Source organism: Dunckerocampus dactyliophorus, chromosome 9 (assembly GCF_027744805.1).
Source record: "Dunckerocampus dactyliophorus isolate RoL2022-P2 chromosome 9, RoL_Ddac_1.1, whole genome shotgun sequence".
Classification (NCBI taxonomy): Eukaryota; Metazoa; Chordata; class Actinopteri; order Syngnathiformes; family Syngnathidae; genus Dunckerocampus; species Dunckerocampus dactyliophorus.
The window spans coordinates 14,444,851-14,457,521 of NC_072827.1; the positions used below are offsets into that span (position 1 = coordinate 14,444,851).

At 39.6% G+C, this 12,671-nt stretch overlaps 1 protein-coding gene across 1 annotated transcript; it reads right to left on the minus strand.

Moving 5' to 3' along the window:
- Window positions 1–399: 399 nt before the first annotated feature.
- Window positions 400–10,826, minus strand: LOC129187895 (uncharacterized). Its single transcript, XM_054787685.1, has 10 exons — window positions 10,633–10,826; window positions 10,517–10,543; window positions 10,130–10,305; window positions 6,099–10,042; window positions 5,914–5,957; window positions 3,664–5,436; window positions 3,159–3,296; window positions 3,025–3,072; window positions 852–1,252; window positions 400–730 (listed from the first exon to the last, which is right to left on the minus strand). Exons 6-10 carry the CDS (start codon window positions 3,679–3,681, stop codon window positions 691–693), a joined length of 645 nt encoding a protein of 214 aa, XP_054643660.1. The 5' UTR covers window positions 3,682–5,436; window positions 5,914–5,957; window positions 6,099–10,042; window positions 10,130–10,305; window positions 10,517–10,543; window positions 10,633–10,826; the 3' UTR covers window positions 400–690.
- Window positions 10,827–12,671: the final 1,845 nt, after the last annotated feature.

The window sequence follows — 12,671 nt, forward strand, 5'->3', positions numbered from 1 at the left end:
TCGTTCAACCCATATTGCGATTCACTCCAAAACATTTTTTGGATCAGTCTTTGATATTTTGTAGCACCTGTTGGAAACATGTTCTGGATTTTTTTTCCCCCCAAGTGCTCTGATCATTTTTTGTGGTGTTATATGCACAAATACCGAAAATGGTCCTATTTTGCAATGTTAAAGAATCCTTCAGGAAAATTCCTGGATTGAGACGGTGATCTGGATCACCCCAAAACTGTAATCAGTTCTTCCATATCCCATTTCCGACAATTCCTGAAAATGTCATCCAAATGCATTCAGAACTTTTCAACTTATTTTGAACACAAACAAACAAACGCCGGCAAAAACATAACCTCCACGCTGCGCGTGTGCTGCGCTTGGCGGAGGTAATAAAGAAGAGAAAATACAAGAGATTTATCTTTTATTTTTGCATGTTACTGAAATCACTGAGTGATGCCACAAACAGGAATGTAGTAAAGTTTGTATGTATATGACAAAGACATGCATCCGCTCCCTGAAAACATTGTTAGGACAAACAAGAACGTAGCAGAGCTTATATTGTGTTTTCTGCAATGTCGTGTGCCAACATAACATGCGAGTGTACGCTCATCCTCTTTAAATTGTTGGTAGGAAACAACCATGGTTACAAAACGACGTGAACCAAGTGTGGTTTTCGTCGTCACTCCCATCCAGAAATGATCATCTAGTCAGAGTCGCTGCTGCAGGAACTGCTGGAGGACTACAAGAATGCAAAGACAAACCAAAAATAAGAATTAGAATGACTTTAAACTGATGAATACATTTAAAGGTTGCATGCAAACAAACAGTGCAGTCTGCAGAGAAAAGTAATGGAATCTTACCCCATGACAAGACTTTCCTTTCTTGTGACACTTGCCATGCTTGTGGCCATGCTTGTGCTTGTGCTTGTGACCATGCCCATGTCCATGTCCATGCCCATGCCCATGCCCATGTCCATGATCATGTCCATGCCCATGATCATGTCCATGTCCATGCCCATGATTATGTCCATGCCCATGACCATGATCATGTCCGTGCCCATGGCCATGCCCATGATCATGCCCATGCCCGTGTCCTTGACCATGTCCATGCCCATGCCCATGATCACATCCATAGTTCTGTCCCTGTCCTTGGCAGGGACCAGGACCATAGCCAGGTGGGCCGCAGGGCTGAGGAGGGCAGTTTCCTGGGGGGTATTGAGGGTAACCCCCTGGTTGGTTTGGATAGCCCGGGTACTGGTTCCCTTTACACACACAGGAAATAGAAATTAGCAGAAGTGATACTCGATAGTCACACGTGGGTGTTCAATATTCACTATTCGCACATACTGTACTGTAGATGTTCAATGTTCAATATTCACACATGGATGTCCTATATTCACTATTAGCACATGGATGTTCGATATTCACTATTTGCACATGGAGTTTTGATATCCACATACTGATATTCAATATTTGCACATAGATGTTCGGTATTCTTACATGGATGTTCAATATTCACATATGGCTATTCAATATCCACTATTCACACACGGATGTTAAATATTCACATATGGATGTTCAATACAGTATGTACTATTTGCCCATGGATGTTCAATATTTGGACATGGACATCAATAAGCCATTTCATTGGATATTGAATGTATTATACCGGATGTGTTTTGTGTTTTGATTTCTAATGGCAATGAGCGTGAGGTTCCACTCGGTAGCACCTCGAATGGAGAAAGCTGTCTGCCCAAATCCACTTTTCCTAAAGGGAATAATCTTGCCTCTCTAGCTGTGCTGTGAACAGCTGTTCGTATGTTGACCCGTGAATCATTTTATCAACGAAATAGGGATTTGATCATTTGACCATGTTTTCCCAGCCGAGTAGTCTCTATTTATGTAAAATTGGACAACGGTGGAAATGTGCGGTTTCTTATGCTAACTGTTTATAGTGTGTTTGGGAAGTGACTGCAGGGGTTTCAGACATGTAATACTAGCCCAGGGGTGTCCAAACTTTTTCCAGCGAGGGCCACATACTGAAAAATGAAAGGCTAAAAGGGCCACTTTGATATTTAATAAACCAACACATAGAGATATGCTAAGAAGCTATATGTAGCTCAAGAAAAAACTGCATTTCACCTTTGTAATAGAGGTGGAATGCTACTAAAAATGATAATAATCAAATTGCAACTTTTGTTCTACATTCGTTTATTACTTTTTTCTTAATATTTTGACTTTATTGTCATAAAATTACAGCTGTTTTTTTCCATTTCAACAATAATGTATTTTTTCTTTATTTCAACATTGTTACAAAAATGATATTTTTCCTCATTTCACAAGTTTATTCTCATAAAATTGCAACTATTTTCTCATTAGAAATGTTTTTTTTTTCTCTTAATATTTTGACTTCACCGTGGTCACATTTCTGCTGTGGATTTTTTCTGCATAATTTTCCAAATATTTCAACTTTCTTTCCTAATATTTTAACTTTATTCCCATGTTATAAATTTTCCCCCAACCTAAGTTTCCAAAAATAACAGTTTCCAAAAATAAGAGATTACAACTCTTCTCTTAATAGTTAATAGTAGACTTTCGATTGATTTTCCCATTTTTGCTGCTGCTGTTGATTTTTTTTAAGTTTCCTTGTTAAATTAATGTTAAATAAATTTTTAGACTGTACTGCGGGCCGATAAAATCACAGCTTCGGGCTGCAAATGGCCCCCGGGCCGCAATTTGGACACCCCTGTGCTAGCCTGTGACCAAATGGGTAAACAGTAAGTGACATGTGACAAGATCGTAGCGTGCGTGTACATTTTGAAGTGACTGAGATTAAATTTGATCCTTTTGACTGTATATTTGGTGGAAATGACAGCTTTGTGTCAGTTATGATACACATATATTTACATTCTGATACCGACGGCAGTGTTTGCCCTGAAACAAAAACATCCGACTCGGCACTGAAGGTATTGTTGGACTTAGAGAAGAACATTGCTACTGCTTCTCATGGATGCCTAGTAAATGTGTGGTTTACCTTGGTTATGCCCGTACATTTTCCAAACGACAAATGAGAGCCCGTCTCCTGAAATGAAGAAGAAAGTCCAGACAATTTTTTTAAATCATTGCCTGCCAACGAGCAACAGACCACAAGCAGAAAGATGAACTTACTGTACGCAGGAAGGTGGGTTGCCAAATGCAGCCGCCGACTATTGCTTCTTTTATGCGAAAGCACTCCTCTACACCCCTCCCTAAACATTTGATCGGGGGAGGGCCGCTGCAATCCTTAGCACATATTTGTACTGTGACCTATATGGGTGTGTGAGTGTAATCTTTAACACAGTGGTCCCCGACCTTTTTTGACTCACGGAGCGGCTTGTCTTCCCACAAATCTCCCGCGGACCGGGTGGGGGGCGGGCCGGCGTGGGTTGGTACGTTATAGCGATCTAATTTATCCTATTTATGATGTATTGTGTAAAACTAAGACATGAATAACATCAAATTAAAAGCATAAAATGAATGCCGACCCACCATCCACCTGTTCAAGTTCCAGCCAAGTTTTTCCAGAGAGATGATTACATTGCTGTTTGGCGTGTACGGGAAAAGGCAGTGCGCTAGCATAAATTAACTTGAGACAAATGTGGACATTAGCACTCAATAAGTAATCAAAACTTACATTTATGCAGTCCCACATAGTATCAGCATTTGAGACCAAATATGAGGTGAAAGAAAAATGGTAAAAATACAGTAGTAGTCTATCTGTGCGGCATAAGATAAAGTTAGCACACGCACAATGGACATGCGTCACGTGAGACGGATGTAACAGAGAGAATCCGGCCACATTTCAAAATAAAACATAAATATGAAATAATGGAAATTATTTTTTCTTTCTGTGCGGCCCGGTACCAAATGACCCACGGCCCGGGAGTTGGGGATCCCTGCTTTACATTAGAGTCGTTCATCTGACGATTCGGTTACACATTATGTATTTGATGTGCACTTAATGTATTTCACCATGTTAGTAATCTGATTTCTTTTTGTTTTGCTTCATGAGCAAACTTCTGCAGTAATCTGCATTTGGGGTTTTTTTTGTACACCCTCCCTCTGGTACAATCCATTCACCTCCCAAAAACTGCTAAGAACCCACCTATATTTAACTGATTTTAATACTTAAAGACTCAGTAGTAGTTTTTCTGTCTATTGTCGTTTTAATATACCTTTATATTGTTTAATTGTTATATTTTAAAGTGTCTTTTAAATTACTCTTCTAATAATGATGATGATTATTATTATTATATAACAACATTTTGTATATTCTGTGTGAAAGTTTAACATTTTTGAAGACAATTTTTACATGCATGACACAAAACGCAACCTACGCTGGAACACGTGTACATTCTGCACCTGTTTAAGAAGCTCCTTTTTGCAGAGAAGGTCTTCTTGTTTGTATGATATTGTAAGGTACAAAGCAAAGGTTACATTCATGGGTGCGCAACTCAGCTGATTAAACACGAGTGATGCCGAAGTATGCGGCATGACGTAACTGTTTATAAATTAATATTGTTGAACAAAGGTCCTCTTTCAGGCCTGCCTTCGTAAATAGTTGTAATAAAAAGCACACCGGCAGCTACAACTCTTGCAGTGGAGGCTTAAAACATGTTAAAATGTGCTTTTCATCAGCTTTCAGCCTATTAAAATCAGAATGAGGAAGATGAGAAACACACAAGTAGATGAGAAATATATTATCCACAGATGATATATTGTGTACATTGCCATAAATGTGTCGTTTTTGATGGTTTTATTGTTTTATGTTTGAAATAAACCTGCTTTTTGCTCAAGACCGATGATTGTCATGAACCAATCAACTATTCCATAACGTCATAACAGGCAAAAATGATGACGTGACCATAAACACTATTACTGGAATGCAATCGCTCCTCGTCAAAACCAGCGACGTGCGGTGAGATTCGTGGCTCGTGAGGCACAGACGTCTTAGGAAGTTTGGAGGATAACAAGATGAAGAAGAGAAGAATTCGCTTTTGTTAAAAATGTTGTCGTGTCTTTCATCACTATCACTTTAAAATGTAATTTTATTGTGTTCAAGAGTGAATCAACCAATAAACGCCATTGTTATCTTGGATTATACCTTTTTATTTGTTGGAATGTAAATATATAGTACATGCTTTTAAATTAACAAGTACATTTCAAGGTTATGTGATTATTGTATGCTGCATCCGTAATGGTGGTGGCCAGGACGGTGCCCGTAGCCATAGCCGTGCCCGTACCCATGACCATGCCCGTAGCCGTGCCCGTACCCATGGCCATACCCGTAGCCGTGTCCATATCCGTACCCGTACCCAGGCCTATAGACGTAACCAGGCCTTACATAGGGCCCATATGCGCCAGCGTATGGTCGACAGGCAGGGTATCCAACTGGCATCTTTGGCTCCTGAAAGAATGATGGTCGTTGAAATTGAGTAGAAAAAAAAGGTTGTGCAGCGGTAAAGGAAAAGGAAAGCAGAGATAAGCAAATAAAAATAAAAAAAAGGTTATGTAAATAATAAACGTCAGAATAACTGTCAGAAAAAATGGAACTAATATTCACTAGGATTGAAATATGTTTAAAACGAATAATACATTTATTTTGGCTACACATTAAATCCCAAAATATTGACTTTTTTTTACAATATAATTTCTTTTTTTGATTTTTTTTTGTGAGTCAGACCCGAACGCTCAGGCCCTGATGCTCCACCCACATAAGGAAGCGTCTGCAACAGAACCAGGAACTACAATAGGGGATTTCCATTCTACTCTATTGCTCTCTTTGGACTATTTCCTGTTTCACCTGATGTCATTTTCACCGTCTATAACCAAATACCAAGGGAAACAAATAATGATGATATTGCTGAAATAAAAAAATACATACCTTGATAATTGTTCTTAGACTTGTTCAATCCACAGATCCAGACTCTGAAATGAAAAGAACGACACGTTGCGTCGCGTCAATACAACACAGGCTGATAATGTAACTAACATCCTGTACAGAAGCAGCGGTACCGAGGTAGAACTCATTTCCACATTCTATTCCCAAGTAGAAATTGATCTATTTACCGTGCACTGGAGTTCAGATCCACACTCACCTGTCGTCAGGCTGTGCCTTTATATGAAGACACACCTGTTACTACTCCACCTGCAGCCACACCTATCAAGGATGACAAGGATTTGTCTTTCCTGTTTCGGGAGGTGTCAATGTTTTTTCTCTGCGTCTACAAGGTTCACAAGACAACAACAACACAAGACAAAGGCTGTGAATACTTGTACTTTTTGTATTAATTTACAAACGTTAAAAAAAGGCTTTCATGTTGCCATTATGGGGTGTTGTGTGTAGAATATTGGGGGGGAATGAATGTATTCCATTTTGGAATAAGGCTGTAACATAAGACAATGTGGAAGAAGCGCCATAAATACTTTTCGAATGCTTTGTATTTCTGGGCTCAGGCTGTTCGCTTGTTTTCGACATTTGCACCATTTATGTGGTTTGAATTGTCTTCTGTTTTCCTAAAATCACGTTCTTCATGTGTTTATTGATTTGGAGCAGTTACCGTAGCGACCCGGCAGCCCCCGATATCGCGGGACCTGTGGGTCTAAAAGGACTTAAGAGCATGTGACTCCATCTTTGTTCTCCAGAAAATGAAAAAACAACAGATAATAGAAAACCTATGAGCTGAAGAGTGATCAATCATTATTTGATGCTTTATTTCAGTTTCACAGTTACTGACACGCAATAGAATTTGTATTTATTGTTATTTATTGTTGTCGATCATGCTTTCAAACAAACCGCACACAAATGTGACCTTATCTTACATATTATTTATCATTTCTGGCCAATCTGTGAATAAAAAGTAGAATGGATGAATACTGTAACACCTTTTAAATCCTGAACTGTCCCGTGACTTTGGGCGTATGATATGCTGTAAAGGTGCTTTCCGCAATCAGCAGGAAAAAGCAATGAGTGTGAGCACCACGCCTCTCATCTCATTCAAGTGCCAACAATGGAAAAGGAATTGCGCAATGAAAAAACACGCAACACTTTTTAAGTTCTTTGGGGTGATGTCACGGCATCATTGCCACATCAGCGCTTTCCTGTCATTGGCCTTGTTTTTGACGACCTTGTCGAAAGACTCCGATATTTTTAAACAACTACATAAGCATTTGGGGTGAGAGAAATGGTAGCGCCTTAAAAGCATGGATGTAATAAAGGACTCAAATTAATACCAGCACATCATAACATATTAGCCATCCCTAGATTCAATGATTCAATGAATGTAGTGTAAAATAACATGCCTACTGGCACCTTTACACTCCTACTATTCATTGGTTGGAGCTAGCAAGCTAACCTGTTATCCTCGAATTTATTTCCTCTAAATTTAAGAAGTCAAAAAAGTACCACTTCCACACGGAATCGGAGGATAGCTTTTTTTCCCACTCTGTCATGTCGGACATGCCATGGCTGACTTCATGACTTCAGGCAGCTTGAAGGTAATGTAATGTAAGGTAATGTCTCATCATTGGTTTGCGTCATTACTGCCACCTAGTGACCACAATACGACATATCACTTGTATTTCAATATGTACTGACTAATAATAGACCATTGTCTACAGCGATGATCATTTCATTCATGAATTTTCTGAAAAAACGTGATTTAGCGAGGGAGCAATAATCGAACCGCGATATTGCGAGGGATGACTGCATGTCACAAAAGTGAGGAAATGTTTCATGATGTCTTTTCATGGGCCAACAGTAAAGAAAAGACTCTCGGGCACATAAAGTAGTCAGTGTACAGCTTGGCTAACAAAAGGGGTGGGACAAAGTACATGTTTTGCAAATCTCAAGTCTTTAATCCCAAGTGTCGACTCAAGCATCAATAAAGACAAGTCCAAGTCAAGTCTTAAAGGGATAGTTTTTGACATGAAGTTGTATGACGTCCCCATCAGCAGCGGACTATTTCAACAGTGACCTACCCCAAACAGCTCCCCAACCCATTTTTGGTCCAGTTCTGGTCGTATTACCGTGAACGTAGTTCTGCTTAGTTGCTGGGTCATTTAAATAAAGAATTTGGCTTCTCAAAACAATATGTGTTCAGAAGACATTTGCATCATAAAAATGCCTCCTCAAAAAAATCAGACCTCACAAAACGCCTGCAGAAGTGTAAGCCACGCCCTCCTTTGTTCTTAATGTTGATTGGATGTTAATACTGTAGATGCATTCAATGATTCAGATTTTGTGGGAAAATGTGTTCTCTTGCTGGAAATGACATAAAAATGGTCACAGTAGTTGAATACGAACTATAAAAGGGGACACATTTTTCTCAACACACTCACTGAAAATCTCAAGTATTTTTCAAGTCCGAGTCATTGATGTCAAAGTCTATGTCGAGTTTCAAGTCTTTGATGATTTGATCCCAAAGTCGTCAAAATTGTGACTCGAGTTCACACTCCAGTCCACCCTCACAAAACTCAACACATTCATGTTTCCCTCAAAGAACTGTAGCTGCCCGGTGCTGGAAGCACTCATGCAGCCCCATACCGTGACACTCCCTCCCTGAACATGTGCACTCAACCTCTTGGTCACCGTGCTGCAGCTCAGTTTCAGGGTGTTGCCAGCCTTTTTTATAGCCTAAAACATGTAGAGCAAAAACGATGTTTTCTCATCCTTAGAGAGTTCGTTTCCATGAAGTGCCATGTTGAACTTCCACTGACCAGTATGAGAGCGTGCGAGAGCAATAACAACTAATTTAACACACCTGATCCCCATTCACACCTGGGACCTTGTAACACTAATGAGTCACGGAGGAAAAGTGGCTAATTGGGCCCAATTTGTACAGTTTAACATCGGGGTGTACTCACTTTTGTTGCCAGCGGTTTCAGCATTAATGGCTCTGTTGAGTTATCCAAGCTGTAAACTGACAACTTTACATTGTATGAACGTGTAAAGTCTTCAGTGTTGTCCCTTGAAGATATCATAAAATGTGAGGGGTGTACTTACTTATACTAAGTGCTGTCAATCGTCCGTCCAGATATACATTTGGTCCAAAACACACGCATGACCAATTTTAGACACTATTTTCTAAACACACAACAATCAATCTAAACTGCTTCAAAACATCCTTAAAACTTCAATAGCATAAACAAAAATGTGTGTTATTAGCATGATAGTGTCTCGTCCAGGGGTGTCCAAAGTGCGGCCCGGGGGCCATTTGCGGAGGTTGAATGTTTTTTTTATTGACCCGTGGCATACTCTAAAAATATAAATTAACAAAAAAAAACAAACACAAAAAATCTGCATTAATTTTACAAGAATAAAGTCAAAATATTAAGAAAAAAGTTGTAATGTAACGAGAAAAAGTCATCATTTTACAAGAATAACGTCATAATGTTGTGAGGAAAAATAACATCGTTTTAGTAGCATAAAGGTGACATATTAAGAAAAAATATTAAGAAAAAAAAAACCCAGCTGCGGGATGAAAATGGCCCCCGAGCTGCACTTTTTAGACCCTAATGGGATTAACCCGTCACTTTGGTGAGCAGTCATTGCTTGGCATAGGAGTGCAACAAATGACTTTCTGTGGAATATGCACCATGCAGACACTTAAAGGTGCCTTTTTTCATGTTTTTTAATGTACGTGTGCAAATGTAATTTATTCATTAACTTAAAAAAAATGAAAGACTTTTGTTACACTCTTAGAGGGGCACTTAATCAGTGACGTGCCTCTGCTGTTTATGTTATGTTACACATGCAGTAACAGCTAGCGAAGTAATTCCCCTCCCTTCTTGTACATTTTACATCTTTATTTCAACAGATATAAAACTCGTCAATGCACAGTTGCACAACTTGTTTAATATTGTTATTACTGAGTTGAAAAGACAAGTTAATGATACGGTCATGCAAGGTTACTGTGCAAAGCAGAAGGGCTCAGCGGAGAAGGTCTAAGAATCTTCTAGTCGGAGTCGCTGCTGCTGCTGCTGCTGCTGCTGCTGCAGGAGCTGCTGGAGGACTACATGGCACAAACATGAAAGACATTAAGAGAATGAATATGAGCAGAAACGTTCCCAGGTAACGTGAAGGCAACAGTGAACCGCACCCCGTGACAGTCCTTCCCCTTCTTGTGACACTTGCGATGCTTGTGTCCTAGCTTGTGCCTGCGCCTACGACCCTTTCTGCAGCCCGGTTTATGCCCGTGACATCCTCCGTGTCCGTGTCCATGATGTCCCTGACCATGCCCACCACCACCACCACCACCACGGCCTCCACAACGTCCTACAGAAATACATTGAACTGGTGTGTAACATCCATCCATTCATTTTCTATGCTGCTTAACCTCATTAGGGTCGCATGGATAAGCTGGAGCCTATCCCAGCTGACTTTGGGCAAGAGGCAGGGTACTCCCTGGACTGGTCACAGTGGTGTGTAACATGTTCAGTACATTTTTAAGAAGAATGCTCTGAGAAGGCGTTAAGCGCACATTTACCTTGCTTGTTGTGGTGCATTTCAGAACCTGCAATGAACAAATATCACAAATTAAGTCAAGAAATCACTCGCAATCAAAGCGTAAGAAGCGTTACAGGCGCTTTTTGAGGAACTTACCTGATGCTGATCTGCAGAGCCACAGGCGCTTCTGCAGCCTGCTCCTCTATTTACCTGCAGGCACACCTCAGGGGGCAGGGATGCAGCTCTAATCTACAATCTACAGTATATGTGGTTGGGACGTAATGTTTGTTTGGTTTACAGCGTGCAGAATGTCAACTATCCAATGAAAGCGTGCATGCAGCTATGAAGCGATGCGCATCACCGGAGGGAGGAATGTTGAAATGAACACACAATTGTGTTATTTTTTTTACATTTGATTGATTCATTGACCTGTAAAATGTTGTCAGGAGGCCAAACCTGAAGAGAAGAAACAATGTCAATGCCCTTCCTTCTCTTTTCAGGCCTGAGAAAAAACATGCAGATTATTCACTTTGTTCTACTGTATCCCCCTAAATCTCTCTCTCTTCTCTCTCTTGCAGTCAGTCGATTCAACTAGGACAGTCCTATGCCATCTATTTGATGGCAATCCTCTACAGGGCTCTGTTATCAGCTGTTGACTGCCACGTACATATTCCTTCTCTTTGCAGGCCTGAGAGGAAAACATGCAGAAAATGAACTTTGTTCCATCCCCCTAAACCAGCGCTTCTCAAAAGGTGAGGTGGGGCCTCCAGGGCGAGAAAACTTAAAGGCATAGTTGGGATTTTTTGACATAAAGTTGTATGACATCCCCATTAGCTGTGTACTACATCAACAATGACTTACCCCCCAATTTTTCCCACGAGTCCAGTTCTGGTGGGATTTCCGTGACGAGGAACATACGTAGTTTCACTTAGTTGCTGGGTCACTGAAGTAAATAATTTGGCTTCTCAAAACAATATGCGTTCAAACAACCTAAAAATACCTCCTTGAAAATATCAGACCTCACAAATCGCTGGGCGATGAACGCATATTGTTTTGAGAAGCCGTACTCTTGACTATACTGACCCAGCAACGAAGCGGAACCACGTACCTCGTCACGGAAATGCGAGCAGAACTGGACCGGCGGGACCAAGTGGGGGGTAAGTCACTGTTAATGTACTACACCGCTGGTGGGGATGTCATACAACGTCATGTCAAATAATCCCAACTATCCCTTTAATTTGGAAATTCTTATAAGTGCAGATGTTATCTCAGCTCATTTTATTAATTGATTTTGATAATAAGGTGATTGCAGGATGCTGGTGCCAGCAACTCAGACGGTTGTTTGTACAGATAAATAAATACATATTATCATTATGTCCTCAACAATATTTCAATGGCAGAATGACAGAAAATGCCCTAAATGTTACGTTCTGTGTAAATTTCAATGCAAAGTTTAAATCAATAAATGCTTTTTTTTTTTACTCCTCGAGGCCTTTGTGTCTTCAAGCTAATATAATGTATAATATTATAATAATATAATATTGTAAACATTATGTAATATTATTATGTATTATGTATTATTATTAAAATGTAACAAGAAAACAAAAAAATAAGAGCAAAAATGGGGAAAAGTGCAAAAAAAAGCATAATGAGGAGAAAAAGATGAAATGTTGACACTAGTAACACTAATAATAATAATAATAATAATAATAATAATAATAATACACTTTGTCAACTACTGTACAACACAAAGCTTTTTAAAACAAAGTTTTGTCTTTAAATATATATGGGGTTTTTTTTTTGCCTTTTTAAAAATCTATGTAAAATATCTGCATCCTTTGACATTTCAGTATGTGACCACCGGTGGAAAAAGTGTGAACCCTTCTTTTGGACATCCACAAAAGGATAAAAGGAAATGGAAAACTACAAAAGAGTGAAAGAAAAACAACTTTTGTTATTGTTTTTCTTTCACGCTGAGGTCACGTCAGGACAGGATTAACCAGTTGCAGCCTTCCACGTCTTAAAATATGCTTGTTATCGTCATTAAGATCGCCCTCTTTTCACTGGCTTGCACATTGCAAGACACTCCTTCGTCATTTCAGATCTCGTTCTCCGACAAGCGCGCATATTTTCTCCTGCACCTTTAAAACATCCAAACATCTGTGACAGCGGAAATAATGACAATCCAAGTTGTT